Source organism: Choloepus didactylus, chromosome 1 (genome assembly GCF_015220235.1).
Source record: "Choloepus didactylus isolate mChoDid1 chromosome 1, mChoDid1.pri, whole genome shotgun sequence".
NCBI lineage: Eukaryota > Metazoa > Chordata > Mammalia > Pilosa > Megalonychidae > Choloepus > Choloepus didactylus.
In genome coordinates, this window is record NC_051307.1 from 247,376,981 (window position 1) to 247,396,328 (window position 19,348).

Consider the following 19,348-nt stretch of genomic DNA (forward strand, 5'->3'; position numbering starts at 1 on the left):
CTTGTATTATAATTAGACAGATCGGCACACCCCTCCCCCAATCTATTCTAAGCAATCTATCATAGCCTAGGTATTGTTTCTTCTGGGTCTGTGACATAGCATATGGTTACAACAAAGTAAGACATTATACTTGCAGAGAAAAAACTTAATTATAATTACAAGTGAGTCTCATAGCCGAGGTAGTCATAAATTATGTTGCATAATGTTCTTGCTCTTATAACCATAAAACAACTATTAATATTTGAGAACATTAATTCTTTTGCTTCATACTATGCAAACAGCCAAGAGATAATGGCTTCCCTTTAGTAAAAAAAAGAAATCATTTCTATTCAAGTGCAAATGGTTTGCTTTCATCCCATATTTCATATTTTGTCGTTGCCATCTCTTTGCTACCCATCATCTTCCCCATGTTTCTGCCAGGTAGCCAAGGATGCGGATTGGATGAAATAAAGAATTGGCACAGTTATCATTTTACCAATTCAGCCAGCCTCCTTATCTCAGTCTCATTCTTTCCTATATTTATGGGAAGTGGGGAAGGTGATAAAGGATGATATTAAGAAGATAGAATGTTCTTAGAAGAGCAAAGGGCCAAATAAAAGAAGAAAAGATAAATGAAGAATAGGAGAAGTATAGGGAATGTTTTGCAGCTGTTTTGGCTCACTTCAGTGGAAATGAACCAAAATCTTTCACCAATCCCTGCTGGTTAGCACAAGATCACTCATATCCAAGAGATGGGTTCAGATGGGGATTATTTAATGACACCTCTATAGAAATTTGGTGGGTGAGGCAAAATGAAGAGGACTGGCATAATTTGTGGCATGGTCTTACCCAGGTGGTTTTCTGTCCCATACACAGATAATCATAGTTGGTTGCAAAGGCCCATATTTCATTGACTAAAGGTGGCCAAAGACTTATTTCCATTTCAAAGTATTCTACTTGATAGTATATATAAGGATGTATCACTACAGTTCTTGCATTTTAAGGTACTTGAAGATACCATAAAAACAATAGGTCAATGGACCTTCTATTACTCTTATTTGTGCTCTAGAAAACAAGAAATTAAAGAAAAATTTTGGCCGGTAATGCATTTTAACTGAGATTCAAGAGGAAGGGAGAATATTTCATTTTTACTGAGGCAAACTGCTGAGGAAAATAAAAAGTAGTTATACTTTCTGTTAGCAATTTGTTGCTTCTTACCTAAAACATAAATCTCACTGTTGACCACGGCAATACTGAACCGGTACTTAGAGTACTTCATGGGTGCCCGCAGTGTCCATTGATCTTGGCTGGGGTCATACTGCAACAGTTTGTTGCTTAATCGATCAGGTTCTTCATCAGGAAGATCCATCTGTATGAAATATGACAGCCAATATAATAACATACCATTTAAAGATCTTTGTGAGTGCATGAATGCAATTAATCAAAGCAAGCAGCCAAAGAGATAAATAGGGGTTAACCAAAGTGACTCTACTCACAGGCATACCAGATTCCATTACTTGGTGTTATAAGTACACTGTTAGTATCAGAGGAATTTATTTTCTGTAGCAATGGGGCTGAGTTGCTGTGTTATAGCAAACAATCTGTGATCTTAGCAGTGAGACAATATAGCTTTTTTAAAAAAATGAAGCAACTGCAAAGCCTTAAAAATGAAGCCATGCTCTTTTGAACAGTATCTAACGTGTAATTCTATTTTAACCAAATTCTAAGATTTTAAGAAACTAATTTTAATAATTTATAAGACAATTTTCTTTATATTTTTAAATCCAAATGGAACAAAGTTGCAAAAACATTTTAGCGTTTTAGTAATTAAAGCATTTTATACCATAATTTGGACCTAGGCAGGAATGGTCTGAATTCAGTTTTTCAAGATATATGGATTAATCTAAATTATTTGCAGTTATTTTATATATTTATTTTATTTACATATATTATTATGACTAGAGCCAGTAAAAATAGAATAACTGTTTATTCTTATATAGATTTATGTAGCTTCTCCTATTCATAAACTTGAAGTAGAATTGATGTCTTTTATATACTATACAATGTGTCAGAAAATTTATATGGTTGTAGACTAAGAATTCTAAGGGTCTTTTTCTGGGGGTGGTGGAGCAGTTGTTCAACACAGAAATAAGGCTTATGAAAATACTGTGCACTTAATTTTAGTTGACTATTTTTAATACACAAAGAATTATGATCACTATGGTACAATCACAACCCCATTTTATCTTGCAATTTAATTTTCTGTATTAGGAACTAAACCAAACTAGCAAAAGCAATATTTTTGAATATATTATTTTTATGCAATAAACCTTCATGTGTCACCTGTTCAAATATATATGAATCAATGAATATTAACTTTATTATTTTACTTTTCCTTCTAATTTATTAGTGTTTAAGTTCTATTTTAGTGAAAGAAATGCTTCTAAGTTGACTTTGGAGCTTACTCATAAAAAAACTAACTTTGTAAACAATTCTGAAAAGCTTAATAGCTTGTCAGGTTTGAGCTATTAACTGTGATGAAATCTTTAACACTTTTTGATACATGGTCCAAGTAAAAAATGTGTTAAATGTGATGTTTAAGTTTTCACAACAGGATATGATAAGATACAAAAGACAAACTCTAAGTTTATGAAATTAATGCAAAAAGTATCCTTTTTATTCCGAATCAAATCTGGAGAAATAAGAAATCATATAGGCAAAAATTCATTTACTTCACTTCATGGGAATGGTCAATGAGCTAATAAGACTAAGTTTTTATTAGAAAGAATGAATGGCCAGGGCAGAAGTCGGCTGGAGTGATACTACTGTGAGGGCTCCAAGGCACCAGGAGGGGAAACCCAAAGAGAACCAAAAGGGCCCTGTGGTCATAGTCGACTGATTTTTCCATTTGGGCTTGTCATCATTTTGCTGAGCTTCCATATAAACAACACTCCAATCTATGTGCTAATGCCCAGAAAAGTCTCAACATGTTTAAAATCACAATCTACTTTCGTGGAAATGATTGTGACATCACAGGGACACTATTATGGTTTCCGACCTAGAATAAGAATTTTAAATATGGAAAAGATCTAAGAGTTACTTGCCCCAGGTCACATACTGGGATGAGGATCCAGCTTCCCTGCCTCCCACTTAGATGCCCCCTACAGCTGATCTCTTATAAAAGCATCTTTCATAATTAGCAAGAATGGGAAGAATTATGAAGAACATAGCATGAATATCGAATGAAGCCATGTATATGCCTAACACATCTTAAGCCTTAAATTTAATATTCCAGAAAACAGAAAGCATCTTACCAAAACGTAAGCCATGTTCTTTTAGTATTCAACAACTACACCATTTTCAACATAGCAGCCAGACTCAGCAGAGCCATGCCAATTAGGTATAAAGGAAACTTCTTAACCTGTGGGGTCCAGCCTCCAATCACATAAAGTTTATTATTCACTGTTACTACAGCATGGCACGCCAATTGTAGTGGAAGAGGAGACACCCTTTTCCAACTGTCCCGTTCTACAGAGTACTTATCAACACAGTTTGTAACAAGGTACTGATTTTTAATTTTCATCTGTCCTCCTATAACATAGAGGTCATTATAGACACTGCCCAAAGCATAGAGCTCCCGAAATTCAGTTGTGCATAACTTTTCCCAAAACCGGTTTCCTCTATCATGATACCTGAAAATGAACAGAGAGAACCCGGGCTTAGCATTAACAAGAAAACAACTTACCCAAGAAACATGCAAGTTTGTTTTTTTTCCCCCAATAAAAACAATGTGATCTGGTTCTACTAATCGGAGAGGAAAAAACATTAATGCAAGGTACTGGTACAGTTTTGTTGTTGCTTAAAAAAGATTAACCACATCTAACTGAAGAATTCTAGGAAAATAACATATATGAAAAGTATAGAGTATCCAAGAATATAGTCTTCATTTTCTAATTCTGGGAAAGAAAATCAAGAACAAATGAGACAGTCTTTCAGCAAAACATTTATAATTTTACCATAAAAGAAGAATATAAGTAAGCAAAAATAGAAAAACATCTTATTCTGACTAGACATATCCCTTTACTACTACATTAAAGAATATAACAGTTTTAAGTAGAGGATCTGAAAATATCTCAATTCAGAGCTATGTAGTGGGATGATGCAAGATACCTAGGGTTTTTTTTTTTTTTTTTACGTGAAAGGTATGTTTTATTCATAATACTCTACATCTACTTAGCTCTTACAGTTTTTGAAAGATCAATTCATTTGAACCTTACCATACCTTGTGAAGAAGGCAGGGCAGGTGATATTTCCAATTTTACAGGTGAATGATCAGATGAGAGTCAGAATTGTGACTGCGGCTAGTAAGTAAATAGGAAACAGATTTCTCTGTTCCTAGTGCACTGCTCTTTTTATTTTGTTGCAGAGGAGTGATCTGAACTTGTCCTTTGTGTATCAACAAAGTTAATAGAGCCTTGAATTAGGAGTAAGGGCGCACCGCTTCTAATTCCAGCTCTGTAGCTTATTCTCTCCTATGTAAAATTAGGGCAAACATACATTCTGGGGGTATGTACATTGGGAGGTTAAAGATGAATTTCTAAATATAAACACACATTTAATTCATAGCACATGTACTTTATAAATCTAAAACATTTGTTATGACAGTAACACATTTATTACCTTCAATTCTTCAATAGAAGAATTTCAATTCAAACATCTCAACATGCAGATTAAAACCTATTAGAAGGCACTTCTAAAGACTGCAAATTATAGTGGAATTGAGGGCCAATACTTAGGTTTTATTTCAGCTGTGAGTTAGGCAACTTTCTTAATTTCGCTGGACTCAAGATTGTTCAGCTAGGTGAGTGATCAGAATAAAAATCTGTTCAAACAGATTTTTTGGTTGTTACAATAGTGTCTGGAATGTAGGTGCTCAAAAATCAGGAATTTGGATTTTAATTATGGTAAAACTGATTTAAGCTACTGGTCAGAGGACTACAGAATAATTTTTTATTTATGTTTATTATATGACATTCTAATGCATATCCTCTAAAACTTTGAAGTGATTTTTAAACTTGTTTTGTGAAGGACTTGCCATGTATTTTATTATCTTTTAACAGCTCTACTGAGTCATAATTGACATACAGCAAAGTGTATATATTTAAAATGTATAATTTGGTAACTTGACACAGGTATACATTTGTGAAACTATCAACCATGGTCAAGAAAATAAATACATCCTCCTAAAGTCTCCTTGTGCTCCTTGTTAATTCCCTCCTCCCCCTTGCCTCCCTCACTCCTCTTTCTCAAAACTAGGGTTTTAAGAATTGTTGTTCTAACTGGCTTAAAACAGAAAACGCAAACTGAAGTCAGAGCACTGTAAAAAAAAAACCCACCTGTTAATGTCTGCTGGGCATTTAACATATATTTTCAATCTAACAGGTACAGTAATGTGTTCCATGAACAGCTATATTCGTATATCAAGAAAAGTCCTGAGAGACAGGGGCATGAGGGAATTTGGTCTCACATGCTTCCTAGAATCTAATGCATTAACTGAGTATCTGTGTGTATGTGTGCAATTGTGTGTGTGTGTGTGTGTGTGTGTGTATCCGCATATAATGGATATCCATGTATATACACACATACACATACATATATACATAATGTGTGTATACATAATGCATGTATGTGTCTGTGTGTCATTATTTAGCCATTTAGTTAAGAGTGTGGTTTTCCTTGGTCTTGAATATGAAAATTGTAAGTCTGTTTTCTTCATACATGATTAGTCTGAGAAGAACAAAAATATTTCTGTGGACAATGGGATAAAATATGTGAAAATCAGTTCTGTCCCAGAAAACCCAGGAAGTGTACCTGGAATTCAAAACTAAAATAAAACTAAACAAAAATTAGGAAAATATGGAAAATAAGAACAAAGACTGTAATATTTGGAAACAAATGAAATTATATTTGTGTTTTGCGAGTACAGTTTTTAAAGTACAGACTACTGATTTTGCTTCAAGCATTTGACAGTAAGTTACATATAGGAAACTTCTGTTGTTTTAGGACAACTTGTACCTTCTTCCCCAGGGATAACTTCTGACCTCAGGCCTGACAGGGAAGTTGGAAAGTACACTCATTTCCTGAGGGCATGTCTGGTTTGTCACAAACTGAATGCAGAAATCTATCCAACCTTATGATAGCTGTCTTCTACAGTGTAATTTTAGACAGGAAACCAAAGTCTCTAGAATCAAAGGTGATATGTTCACCACTATTTTTAATGGTACTGGATTTTAGAAGTGAAAGGACTATTAGATGTTTGTCCAGTAACAGGGGCTACTTAAGTAAACCGAACTGAACAGATAAATGGATAGAACTAAAACATATTTTGGTTCTCTGAGACATGGTTTAAGAAAATAGGTCAGGGACAAAATACATCCCAATGAGGTTGGGAAGTACATATCTGCCGGATGACATGCTAATCTGATTTTTATTTTATCATTTTGAACTGAAAATGGGGAGAGAAAGTTTTGAAACCTGTAAAGCTTGTTATTCTGAAGAAAAATGGATGACATAAAAAAAGAAAACAAAAGTGATGAAAACAATGTATAAAGAAGTTGACAGTTTAAAGACAACACATATCTTCAGCTGTTTGTATATCAGTGTGACGGCTAAGAGTAAGAGAAAGATAAAGGTGTACCTTTCTAAAAAAGAAATTACCTCCTAGAGCACTATTCTATTTCCTGTTTCAAGTCAAGAAAAGAATATATGCATGGAAATCTATGAACTAGAGAGCAGAGGCAAACTGAAGAGCATCTGGACAGAGATAAAAGGGATAAGAAACAGAAATAATATTGAAGGCATGTACCACAGGATGATACATTTCTCACACGTATCATAAAACTGGAACTAAAGTGACCTTCAGTAGTGCTAGATTTTATCTATTCAGAATCTGATGGAAGTCTTATCTGAGTCCAAACCAATGCTCCAGATAATTTCCAACTTCCCTGTCAGGCCTGAGGGTCAGAAGTTACCTCTGGGGAAGAAGGTACAAGTTATTCTAAGAAGGTACAAGTTGTTTTGCCTTGCTGAAAATTTCATTATTGTGGGGGAAATGATGAATGTAACTGATACTTTTACCCTAATTCTGACCAATATGGAGGAAGTGGTTGATGAGGGGAACCCTGGTTGAGTTCAAGATATATAAGAAGGGAAACATGCTAAGTATATAACTAGATATAAGCCATTAAGAAATGACATCAGGCTTTCAAAAAAATGCTAAGAGGAAAGGTATCTGACGATCAGAATAGAAAGATACTTTGACAGGGCTGGACTGTTTTTAAAAATAAATTCTGATGGCAGAATTGTGGACCATCTTGATGAGGAAGAAAAAGAGCTATTTAAAGAATACGAGGTACTTGCAGAAGGGGCTAAAGTGGAAAGAAGGGCACCTCACAAAAAGCAAGTGTAAAACAAGTGTCATGGACCATAGAAACCAGGTCAGGAAAGCCAAAGCTGCTTCTTCCTGTAAAGATTTCATATCCTCGTGCCGTAGTCTATACCTGACAATTTTGAAGAAGGCTGTTTTGGCTGCTCAGCAACATGCTCTGCCATGTGTATTAGGTCCAGGTCCCTCATCCAGGGTTCTGCATTTCCACCCCCTCACTACTTGGGGATATTAGACATGTCTTCAAAGTATAAAAGGGAAAGGCCTATAGCTTGAAACTGATAATATAATGCTAAGAAACGACCGAAAAATATTGCACCTCATAATTCTTCCTTTGCTTCATTTTCACTGTCAGGAAGAATTACTTTCTGACTGTTTTAGTTTGCTAATGCTGGAGAATGCAAAACACCAGAGATGGATAGGCTTTTATAAAACGGGGGTTTATTTCACTACACAGTTACAGTCTTAAGGCCACAAAGCGTACAAGGTAACACCTCAGCAATCGGGTACCTTCACCGGAGGATGGCCAATGGCGTCCGGAAAACCTCTGCTAGCTAGGAAGGCAGCTGGCGTCTGCTCCAAAGCTCCGGCCTCAAAACGGCTTTCTCCCAGGACGTTCCTCTCTAGCAAGCTTGCTCCTCTTCAAAACATCACTCCCAGCTGCACTCGTTTCCTCTCTCTGAGTCAGCTCATTTATATAGCTCCACCGATCAAGGCCCACCCTGAATGGGCGGGGCCACACCTCCATGGGAACATCTCATCAAAATTATCACCGACAGCTGGGTGGGGCACACTCCAAGCAAATCCAACCAGCACCAAAACTTCTGCCCCACACAAGACCACAAAGATAATGGCATTTGGGGGACACAATACACTCAAACCGGTACACTGACCGAAAAGTCTGAACAAACTTTGGTAAGAGGGAACTGAAGGCTGAGATGGTGTGGATGTTGAAGGACATTTTTACTATCTAGTAATTATTCTATTTGCACATTTATTATATTTAACTGTTGAATATTTTCTGAGTAAATAAATGTGTTCTCACAAAACAAGACCTAGATGATATACCACTTCTTAGCAGACATTCTTGTTCTCCTCCCACCATTCTAAGATGGAAGTATTCTTAGACTACACACATTTGGTAATACTGCAGGTTTAGGAAAGATCCACAATTTAAGGATACACACTGAAAAGTGACAGATGACTAGTAATTTTTGGTCAAGAAAAAAATGACTAATTACTCAGAATTATGAAATAAAAATGAGTTTAGAGGAGACCATATAAATAAACTTTTCTATCTCGTTAAAAATGCTATCAGGCTCTTTAAAAACAAAGCTATGTAATATGTCAACATATGGATAAATAATGAAAGATAATAAAACAATGAAATCATAACATACATACACACATTTAACTTACCAAATTCAACTTTATTTCTCATCAATTAAAGGGATAGAAAAATAATTTTAATATGTGGGTGATTTCATTATGAATTATATATATATGCTATTTTACTATACGGTTAGGATTTTAAATACATGTTTACCCAAAACTATGTTCTGAACACTATTCTTTATGGGAGACTTACAGGGTAATTTTGACTACATATTACTTAAGATGTGACCACTCTTTCAACAGTATTTTCTTGTATTGTTTTTAATGTCAAAGCATGACAATTAAAGCAAATTTAGAAATTCACTGTCAAATACATACCTATAGATTTCAACATTCTTGTTCTTTTGTCTAGAGAGTTTAGAGGCACTTGCTTCTCCAGCCACAATTATAGTGTTGTTTTCCATGACAACACCAGTACACACGGTTCCTAAGCCCTCCCCATACTTCGGAGATGAGATGAAATAGGTCTTGCATGATGAGGGATCATAACAAAAACTGGCATCTCCATAGTTCCTATGTCTTGACCTGATTCCTGAAGAATTGTTGCCAATGCAAAGCAGAAGACTGGTAGTCTCCATGCCATAACGAAGATTTAGAGAATGCTGCTGGGGTGTCTTGATGGCTTTGAAAGCATTTTGAATTATGTCAATGCAATCTGCACAGCACAGAAGCATTGTGTTTCTTTTTAGGGCTTGTCTTAAAAAGGAAGGATTTATAAGTTCCAATCTGACTTGCTTCAGAAGCTCAACAAGATGCTCTGTGCGCAATTCTTTGTTATGATTCACCCATCTCAAAACCAAGTCCAGAATGCTCTCTTCTCTGGATATGTTAAGATCATCTGATTTAATAAGCATCAGAAGTTGGTGCACTTCAGTTTCCAGTATTTCTTCATGTAAGCTCACCTCAGCAAAGTGCTGATATAAATATTTCTTTGATTGATCAGATAAATCTTCAGCTCCAATCTGCTTTGCAAAATAATAGATACCCACACAATTGGAAGCATCCATGTGGTCCATCATATACTTCTGACACACACAGAAGACTTCTTCCATCTGCATGAAATAGGCAGCCATAGCTACAGTCTGTACATTGGCATTATTGATCTCCAAAACTGCGTTGTACATGTAATTTAACACCACTGACACACTTTCTGCTGTGATATCATGGAGTATGACCTCCCTTTGAGTACATTCAAGTAGTCCACAGGTGAACATAGCTTTGAAATAAGGGCTAAATGCAGCCAGGACCAGTCTGTGGCAAGGAAATTTCTCCCCTTCTGCTATGAGAATCACATCAATCATTTCTGCTAATTCTTTCATGTTCTTAATTTTACTAAGTAAATTCAAGCTATGTTGGTATTTTTCTTTTCCCTCACTCTTGCACTCCATGACACACTCTCAAAAATTTCTAAGTAAGCCTTCTTTAAATTTAGCTTGATTTCTGAGGGGTTATTTGCATGTCTGATTACTCACAAAGCAACAGAGATGTCACGTAACATTCCTGAGGGAAAGAACAGAAGCAGTTTTCTTTTAAGAAAAAATTCTCTACAATTTAGATATGCAGCATTAGTTCTAAGAAGTCTTTATCATTATTCATTCCACACATAACAGTTTAACTTTAAGGTGACTATTTTGGTATCTAAAAATAATGTCTTTAATTGTATAAACAGCAAATTATTAACCACTGATACGGCATTTTCCTAATCAGAAGAAGAGATTTTTCTAGGACTGGAAAGTAGTCTTCCCTCCAAAGGGGAAGGAAGAGAGAAGTGATTAGGTGGGCACATTTTATAATTCCATTTCCAGTTACCAAATACAGCTGACCAGTAGACAGATGGCACAGGGGCATTAGGTAATATTCTCTGTGAGGAGATGCAGCATTATCACTCCAAATGCACCCAAAGGTTATAATGGCCAATCCACAAAACCATGACTGGGGACATGATGGCTGTTATCTGGAAGTAGAGTGAGAAGGCTGAAAAAAAAAAAAATGGCCACTAAAATCCCACTCAAACTTCACTTTGGGACAAATAATTCAGAACAGTGGAAAATGCATAGGTCATTTCTTTTGGGCTCTGGAAAACAACCAAATATAGGCTGACCTAAGAATTCACAATACTTGAAACTCACAACTAAATTGTCCTAACCATAGAAACTGCATGAAAGCCACCCAGTTTCTCGATCCTCCCTCAACGCTCAGCTTCCCTTTGTCCCTATTTCATAAAAGCAGAGACTGAATCAGTTTTCACCTTAAAAAGCACTAGTCTAAATAAAAGTCTCTTTAAGCTAGTTGTTTTACTCTCACCTTCCCCAGAAGATTGGAAACAGGATGTTTCAAGAAAGTTACTTTGTTTTGATTTTAAAAGGACATTCTTAGAGTCAAAAACCTTAATGTTTCTGTCAACCTCAAGTTTCTGTCACCCTTTCTAGTTCTTACTTGGCTTTAAGGCAATAAGAATCAATGCTGATGTTAGAAAAGTTAGTATTAGAAAGAAGAGAAGGTGATAATTTCAATAAAGTGAAAGCAAAATTTGTCAGCTGTAAAGGGACTATGTGTTAGAAATTTTATGTCTCGATGAGAAACGGCTTTTTTTTTAGAATTCAGAAGTTAAAAGTTTGTTTTACGCATGATAGAAATGTTTAATATAATGGCAACTATAAGAATTAAGAAGCACTATACTGAAGTGTGTGGAATTATAAAACCAGCCATCTTAAAATTTGTATATTTGAAATAGGAATAAAACCCTCCTTGATGGATTTTCTGGCATTAAGAGCTCAAGTTTTATTTCAACAGAAACTTTATAACTTTGTGAGGACTTGCAGGTTAAAAGTTAACCTCTGCTTTTTGCTTTTGTTCTGGATTTTTACAAAAATCTAATTCAATTATGGGTAATTAAGAGGTCATTATATTTCTGAACCTTCCTACAATGCACCATGACTAGCCCAAATCACATTTTTTATTTAAGCTTATTTATACATAAACACATCAATCAACTTTATAAATGATAGCTGTTTCTGTGAACTGGAAAACAACATTTTCATAAGGAAATAAATATTTAACGTTTTCTTTTTTCTATTCATATGATATTCAAGAATCCCTCAAAGGATACCAACATTCACAGGGCTAGAAATGTCAAACATAGCTTCCAGGTAGGACTGCTGGATTTAACACACTGCAGGCAGTTCAGACTCAGTTCCTGTTCCCAAAGTGCTGATCCTGGTGCTGCTAGAAAAGAAATGAGTTGCTGGGGACCCAGATGCTATGATTGCAACTCTAAGATTTTCTATCTTTGAGGTAGGAAACAAATTAACCTTACTGGACCTTCTGCCATAAAGGCTCTTTTCTTTTAGTAAAAACACAGGTGCCATTAGTTTCAGAGTTTAAACATGGAATAACCAATGAATTATGAATTATGAGCTATTAACATGTCTTCTCTATAAACACATTACGAGCCCACTTTCTAGGGGACAATGTCGGGCTTCCCCCAGCATCCAATGTGCACACCCTTGGTGTAGCTGGGGTGGGACTGACTCCCATAGCCCTCACCACTGTGACTGGTTCAGGACGGGGATGAGCCCTGAGATGAGCCTGTTCAGAGTGAAGCCCACATCTCTGGTTCAGTGGTTGGGGATGTCCTTTTGGACAGAGCTGTGCACAGATGGGAGGTCTGGAACTGTGGAAGTCATGTCCCCATCAGGAGGGAAGTCAGCATGAGGACAAAGCCCATATAGGGATGAAGGCAGAGAATGTAAAGCAATGGAGTTTGAAACGTGCCTTTTATCTGTATTTTCAGTCATGAGAGACAAACATTACTTTTATTTATTGTTCAAGCTAGTTTAAATTGCGATTGCTGTCATTTGAAATTGTCTTTACTAATATAAGTTGTATATGCAAAAATTTTGTAAAAAGATTGCCTAAGGTAAATGTAATTATATATCATATAAAATTTCACTTTCGTATTCTTAAATACTATTATTGCCTTCTCAAGTAAAAGAACCATAAAACCCTTTACTTATCCTCATTTCTCCTTGATAAAAGGCAGCAATCACTAAGTCATTCTTTTGATTTTACCACTTCTTATTAAATGGTCATAGCATTTCCCAGGTGAAGGAACTGAGTTTCAAACCCAGTCTGTCTGACTCCAAAGTCTGCATTCTTACACCCCCTCTAGTGCAAGGGTTGGCAAACTAGGGCCAGACAGAAAATCTTTTAAGCTTTGCAGGCTGTACGATCTCTGTCAAAATAACTCAACTCTGCTCTTGTAGTGCAAAAGTATCCAAAGACAATGTGTAAACAAATGAGAGTAGCTGTGTTCCAATAAAACTTTATTTATGGATATTGATACTTTAATTTCACATATTTTCACGTATCATGAAATAGTCTTCTTCTGACTTTTAAAGCCATTAAAAAATATAAAATCCATTCTCAGCTTGTGGGCTATTCAAAAACTGGCAACAAGTTGCCAATCCTTATTCCGGTACTATAAATAATTCCATTTTATAGATTACATGTAGGACAATATTCTTTGTGTGTCTAATCTCCATGTCTCTGTTTAATTACAGCTAAAGACTTTTAAGAAGGGTATGATAAGATTCGTGTTGTAAAAAGTACATTTGGTTGCCCCCAGGAAAGTTCCCCCAAATAAATCAGTTTCTTAAATAAATAGTATACTGGAATGCAACTTGTCTATCCCAAACATTGTGACAAAAACAAAACAAAACAAAACAAAACAAAACAAAAAAAAAAACTTTTTGATAGAAAATAAAAGAAATATAAAAGAAATAGTAAAAGAAAATACTTTTAAGATAGAAATCAGTTTCATACATTCTGTAGAAAAATTTATTATCAAGTTTTTAAATACTCATAGATATTTTAAATAGTCACAGATTTTAAGTTTCCCTTCTTTCCAATTGTCTTTTATACAACTCCTGAAAGCTGCTCTAATTGCTATGGATTTACAGAGTACATGTATTTACTGATGGAAATCCTGGGAAACACCTAGATAGTTAAATTAGACTTCAGAAAACATTCTCAGCATTATTTCTTGTACATACACGGTGCACAGAAGATACTGGAATGGCAGACAGAGGCTTTGTGGTGATATAGCCCTGGGTTTGAATCCCAGTTTAGCTACTTATTTGTTATAATCCTAACAAAATTATTAAACCTTTCTAAACCTTGCTGTCTAAATCTTTAAAATGGAAATAATGTATATAAATTGGATCAAGTCCTTGGCATCCAATTCCTCAATAAATAGAAAATTTTATTAAGTAGTTCACAGTGGTGTAGCATAGCATAGCTCAGAGGTTAGAAACATGGGCTTTGGCCTAGGTTTCTGATGCCTGGGTTTGAATCTTTGCTCCATTATCTAGTGGCATAAACAAGTTTCAGTTTTCTCACCTCGGATTAGTTTTGAGAACTATACAGGAATAGTTGGGAGGACTACATGAGGCCACACATCTACAATATGTAATTTAATTGGTAAAATGAGTTTGGTAAAGCTGAAGCAGGATAAACAATTTTTAAATAATAAAAATGTTTAGGTACAAATAGAAGCCATTTGTGGGTAGAGACACAGCCCAAATAAAAGACAGCTGACAGCAACTTTTTCTTGTAATAAGGACAGAGAGGGTATTCTCCTTTCATCAGCAAAATAAAATTGTATAAATGTTCTCAATGATATCAAGAGAAAGTTACTCTCTGTTGTAATGTATAGAAAACTGAACTGGTGCATTCATATTAATAATACCCATAATAGTGGAGAATAAAACAAGTACCAAAGATAAATATTAATCACAAGAATAAAGCCTAATTACTTTGCATATCAAAAATGTGGTTATACCCATGTCCATTATACTTAGTTTTGAGAAACGGACCACTATAAATTTTTGAGAAATGGATAGCTATAAGCACATAGTGAAAAAATTTAATTAAACTGCCAATGTTTTGATTTTATGATGTTTAATTTCATAATCTTTATATTATCTTTAAAGTTACTACTTTTTTTAAATAATGATTGATACACGACTAGACCTTCTTCTCTATAAAGACTCTCCATGTTCTGCTGAAGTTAATACTAGTTCAAATTCATAGCGGCACTGTTTGAACTAGCAAAAAAATTGGGAACAGTTTAAATGTCCACTAACAGGAGAACAGATAAAATGTAGTATATTCACTCAAGAGAAAATTATATAGCAGGAAAATATGAATGATCTACAACTATATGTATCAACATGGGTGAATCTCAAAAATCCACACTGTAAATAAACCATGTCTGGGCATCATCTGATACATGTAAAGAGAAAGATAACAAATAGATACAATATGAATTTTCTTTTTAAAGTGTCAGAGTGTATCAAGCCCAATTTAAGAGTGACTGGAAAAGAGAAAGGTTACAATCTCCTTATCCAATCTGAATGAGAACTGCTGTCCCTATCTTTGAAAACCTGTGGCTGGAGCCCTCCCATGCTCCTGAATTTTCCTGGCATCAGTCTGCATGAGGGAGGAAAGCAGAAACAATTCCTACTTCTGCTTTTGTGGAAAATAAATTATTGGATGCCTGAACTGGTGTGCATTTTTCCCCAGAGAAACGCCCAGTATAACGAGTAGGTCACAATTATGAAATGACAGAGTTAATCAACATCAAAGCCTTAAGTTTCATAGATGAAAAGACTGAAGACCTGTAAAATTCCTTGGACCCGGGCTCCTAAATTTCAAAGCCTATTTAAACCCCCTTCAAGACTGTTTGGGAAGCCTAAGAATGTCAACATTACGATATCAGAAAATAAGGTTCCAATTTCAATATTTAAAACAAAACCCTTTTGTAAGTTGGTAACTACCATGTATAAAATTATCCCACATAAAAAAAAAATTATCCTAAATCTATTTTCAGCAACACTTCCCCTTATCCAGGCATTAGGAAGCCCTTTACATTCCAGCACCTACCAACTTTTCCTGCCTCATCTCCTGACTTTCTTTCCTTGCACATTTAATCTTCTAGTAGCACTGAACCAAGGATAATTCTCCCTAACAGATACATGCCTTTACATACGTTATTCTCTGAGCCTGAAATATCCTCCTCCACTGTCTACATGAAAAAAACATAATCGGCTCTTCAAAATTTCAGCTCAGACATCACTCCTCAGCAAAGCCTTCCCTGCCCTTCTTTGCATGCAGCACTCACTGCACCAATGGTATTGCAACTTACTTGGGCATATGCCTACCTCCACTTTCAATAACGAGCATATTGAGAATAAAGGACTTAAATCTTAATCATTTCTGTATTCTTACCATCTATCTGTGATGATGCCCGGCATATAATAGTTGCTGAATAGTGTTGGTTCAATTAAATTAACGATTTGCTTAACCTAAATTGCAAGTTCAAGATAACCTTTTATTTTTTTAGTTTTTACATATGTTAATAAACTACTATTTGACGATATTTTCCTCCTACATGTGAAAGTCATGCCTGATGCTTCAAGTTGCTGTCCTCTTGTCTAAGCCAAATAAATCATCTAGAATTACTGATTTCCTTGCTCCTCGCCTGATGCACTGTGACATCCATATCTTACCCCTAACTTCAAAATTAATTCAGTCAACATCTGCTTCCTGGAATTTGGCCTCCATTCTCAGGAAGCCAGTGAAGACATGTATTGACTTTACTTACGCCAGAGATCACAAGTTGGCTGCTCCTGGACTATTTTGGCAAATCAGGCGCCATCATGCAAAGTCAAAACATTCCAGTATCTACTGAAAAAAAAAAAAAAACACAATGGAGGAGATGGTCCTTAATTCCCATGAAACGGTGTGTTGGAACTGAGTAGACAGCTGCTCTGCCTCTCAGATAGGACATCTACTCTCAATTCCCCAGTCCCCAGAATGAAGTCTATCATCATTTATAATTCCTTTTATGCTATTGCTTTTCTCACCCCTGCCCACTTATGTCATCCAAAGGCCATTTAAGTTGGTGACTCATGGTTTAAACCATTACTTCCTCATACCCTATTTTGTTCAAATCCTACACTTGCAGACACTAGTGGAAAATGACCTAGAACACCTCCACAACCCTAAATATACTCTGTCCCACTAATAGAGAAAAAGGCCTGATTCATTTGATAGTAATAATCCGTCCCAGCTGACTAAACATTTAATAGCTGCCAGGCACACAGATGACAACGATAAGCCAAGTTTTCTAGTCTTTGCCTTTGAGGAGTTGACAACGGTTTACGTTCTCACAGTGCTTTATACTTTTCAAAGTGCTTTAACACACATTATAGCTCAGTGGTTCCTTTACGAATCATGTATATGTTTGGGGGAGTGGGATGCAGGGGCAATTATTCTCTTCACTTTAAAGTTCAGAGAGTTACCCAGGAAGGCACCAACGTTACTGAAGTCTTTTTATGTGCCAGGTACTGTTCCAGGTTCTAGGAATACAACCAGGAATGGAAAGACAGAACGCACCCCTACCTTTATGGGCTTACAGTCCAGGAAGGGAGAGAGGGGAATAATAAACCAGCGAGACGATTTTCAGAGATCGATAATACTATGAAGACCTCGAAGGTGAATGCTGGGGCTAAGAGGAAGGAGGCGAGTGCATTCCCCTGCTCAGCTGAGACCCGATGAACAGGGGGCGGACCGCAGGAGAACCCAAGGGAAACCCCCTGGGGCCGCGCTCGGGACCCCAGGCCCGGGTTCTTTCTCTAGGGCCCCGGCCTGAGAAGCTGAGACACGGCTTCGGCCCGGGCCCCTCTACTTACGAAGCTGCTGCTCCCGGCTCTGGACGTGGCCGGCCCCGCTGCTCCACAGAGGCCGCGGGAGATGGCGGCGGGACCCTCCCGGGGTGAGCGGCCCGGAGCCAGGCCCCTTCCCTCGGCCCTCGGCGCTCACACTGCCCAATATGGGCCTGTCCTGGCCGCTGAGCGCTATAAATAGACGGCGGCAGGGAGGGGCGGCGACCCAGGGCTTGTGGAGTGACAGGGAGGGCGCTGGCGGCGGCGCCATCGCTTCTCTGAGGCGACAGGTGCTCGCCCTGAGGCGGCCCGGACGGCCCGTTGGCCGCTCTGCGCCTGCGCGGGGTATTCCCGCTTGGGCCCCGGGGCCACGACACTGCAGCCCCCCATGGGCCGCTCTGCGCCTGCGCGGGGTCTTTAGCAGGGGTCCCGGGAAAACCCAGCTGCCCCCGTGGACAGCTCTGCGCCTGCGCGGAGTTTTCCCGCTCTGCCTCGCGTGCCGGGGCCACGGAACCCTCTATTCGGAGCGGGGTTAAGGGGACAAGGATACATTTTAAAAAAGAATCCGGAAATCAGATTTTTTTTTTTTTTTAATGACACATCTTCCCGTTTTAAGCTTAAAAGAAAAAAAGCAAAACGACCAAAAAAAACCCTGTGTGGTCTAAATGGGACTTGGCGGTAAGGTTACCAGATAAAATACAAGATGCCCAATTAAATGTGAATTTCAGATAAACAATGAATAAATTTTTAGTATAAGTATGTCCCAAATATTGCATGGTTAATTCACATTTAATTGGGTGTCCTGTTTTTGATTTGTTTGTTTGTTTGTTTTGTATCTTTGTTTTGGCCTGTGATTTTATTTGCTACACCTGGCAACTCTATCTGGGAGCCCCAAGCCCCTCAGAGAGGGAGGTTTTCTAGAAGCCTGGCAAAGGATCGGTTAGCTGCCTTCAGCGTTGTGGTACCGGGAAGGGATGGGAAAACTTCCCTTGAGGGGTTTGGTGTTACAGAATGTCTACAATATCTATTAGATCATCTAGTTTAAAACAAAACAAATTTTGTATTGGAAAGTAAAGCCCCTGAAAAAAATATTTAAAAGGAGTTCATGTCAACCTCTCCATATAGTTGTACTTACATTTACATATTTACAGTTATTTGGGGGAAACTCCTCTTTCCCTTTCCCATAAACATCCCTTGGCCCATTTAGATCCTTCTACAACTGTTTGTACTCATGGGTTTCTGGTTTCCTTTATAGGATGTTGGTGGGAAGCTAATGAGTCTTTCTCAGCTGTTTCTGAAGGCCCTGTTTGATTTCCCATTTAATTACATCATTTACATTTCTTTCATTTGTTTTCAGAGGAAGTGATATGGTGTGAAGAGCTTGGGCTTGGGGTCAGTAAAACAAGTTAGAATCTGGCCTCTATCATTAACTGATTTTAGTTGATAATCAAAAAATCCATTTGCCAAGATATTAATGAAGATTAATTCACTGAATATTTATCAAGTATACTAATTTAGCACAAATTTTTTTAAGGAATATGCTTCTTGTTTCTAGGGTATGTAAATACACACTTCTTTAACCAGCAATGACTTACTGCTCTTTTCCTACTTGCTGCTCCTTCCTATATGATCTCTCTCTCTCTCCTCTCTCTTTTTGTGGTCTTTCCCCTTTCCTTTTCACTCAAGGCTTCATTTTCAGCCTTCACTTTCTTGTAAAGGTTGGATTGTTTTTCTGTATTCCTTCAGGTAGATTTTACCAAGATGGTAGATCTGGCCCATTGACACTGATCTACCCATACAT

At 37.1% G+C, this 19,348-nt stretch overlaps 1 protein-coding gene across 5 annotated transcripts in view; it reads right to left on the reverse strand.

Annotated features, from left to right (window-relative positions):
- The window catches only part of KBTBD12 (kelch repeat and BTB domain containing 12), a 105,264-nt gene extending 87,540 nt beyond the window's left edge, over positions 1–17,724 (reverse strand). Inside the window, exons 1-6 of one of the 5 annotated variants that reach the window (XM_037803182.1) lie at positions 17,575–17,724; positions 16,485–16,564; positions 11,932–12,040; positions 9,137–10,318; positions 3,401–3,671; positions 1,198–1,348 (exon numbers count right to left, since the gene is read on the reverse strand). In XM_037803182.1, the coding sequence (XP_037659110.1) occupies positions 1,198–1,348; positions 3,401–3,671; positions 9,137–10,206 (1,492 nt within the window). In that variant the 5' untranslated portion in view covers positions 10,207–10,318; positions 11,932–12,040; positions 16,485–16,564; positions 17,575–17,724. Of the gene's footprint in view, positions 1–1,197; positions 1,368–3,400; positions 3,672–9,136; positions 10,319–11,931; positions 12,041–16,484; positions 16,568–17,574 lie in introns of all 5 variants that reach the window. The other 4 variants (XM_037803173.1, XM_037803177.1, XM_037803164.1 and 1 more) reach the window with 4 other exon arrangements.
- Positions 17,725–19,348: the final 1,624 nt, after the last annotated feature.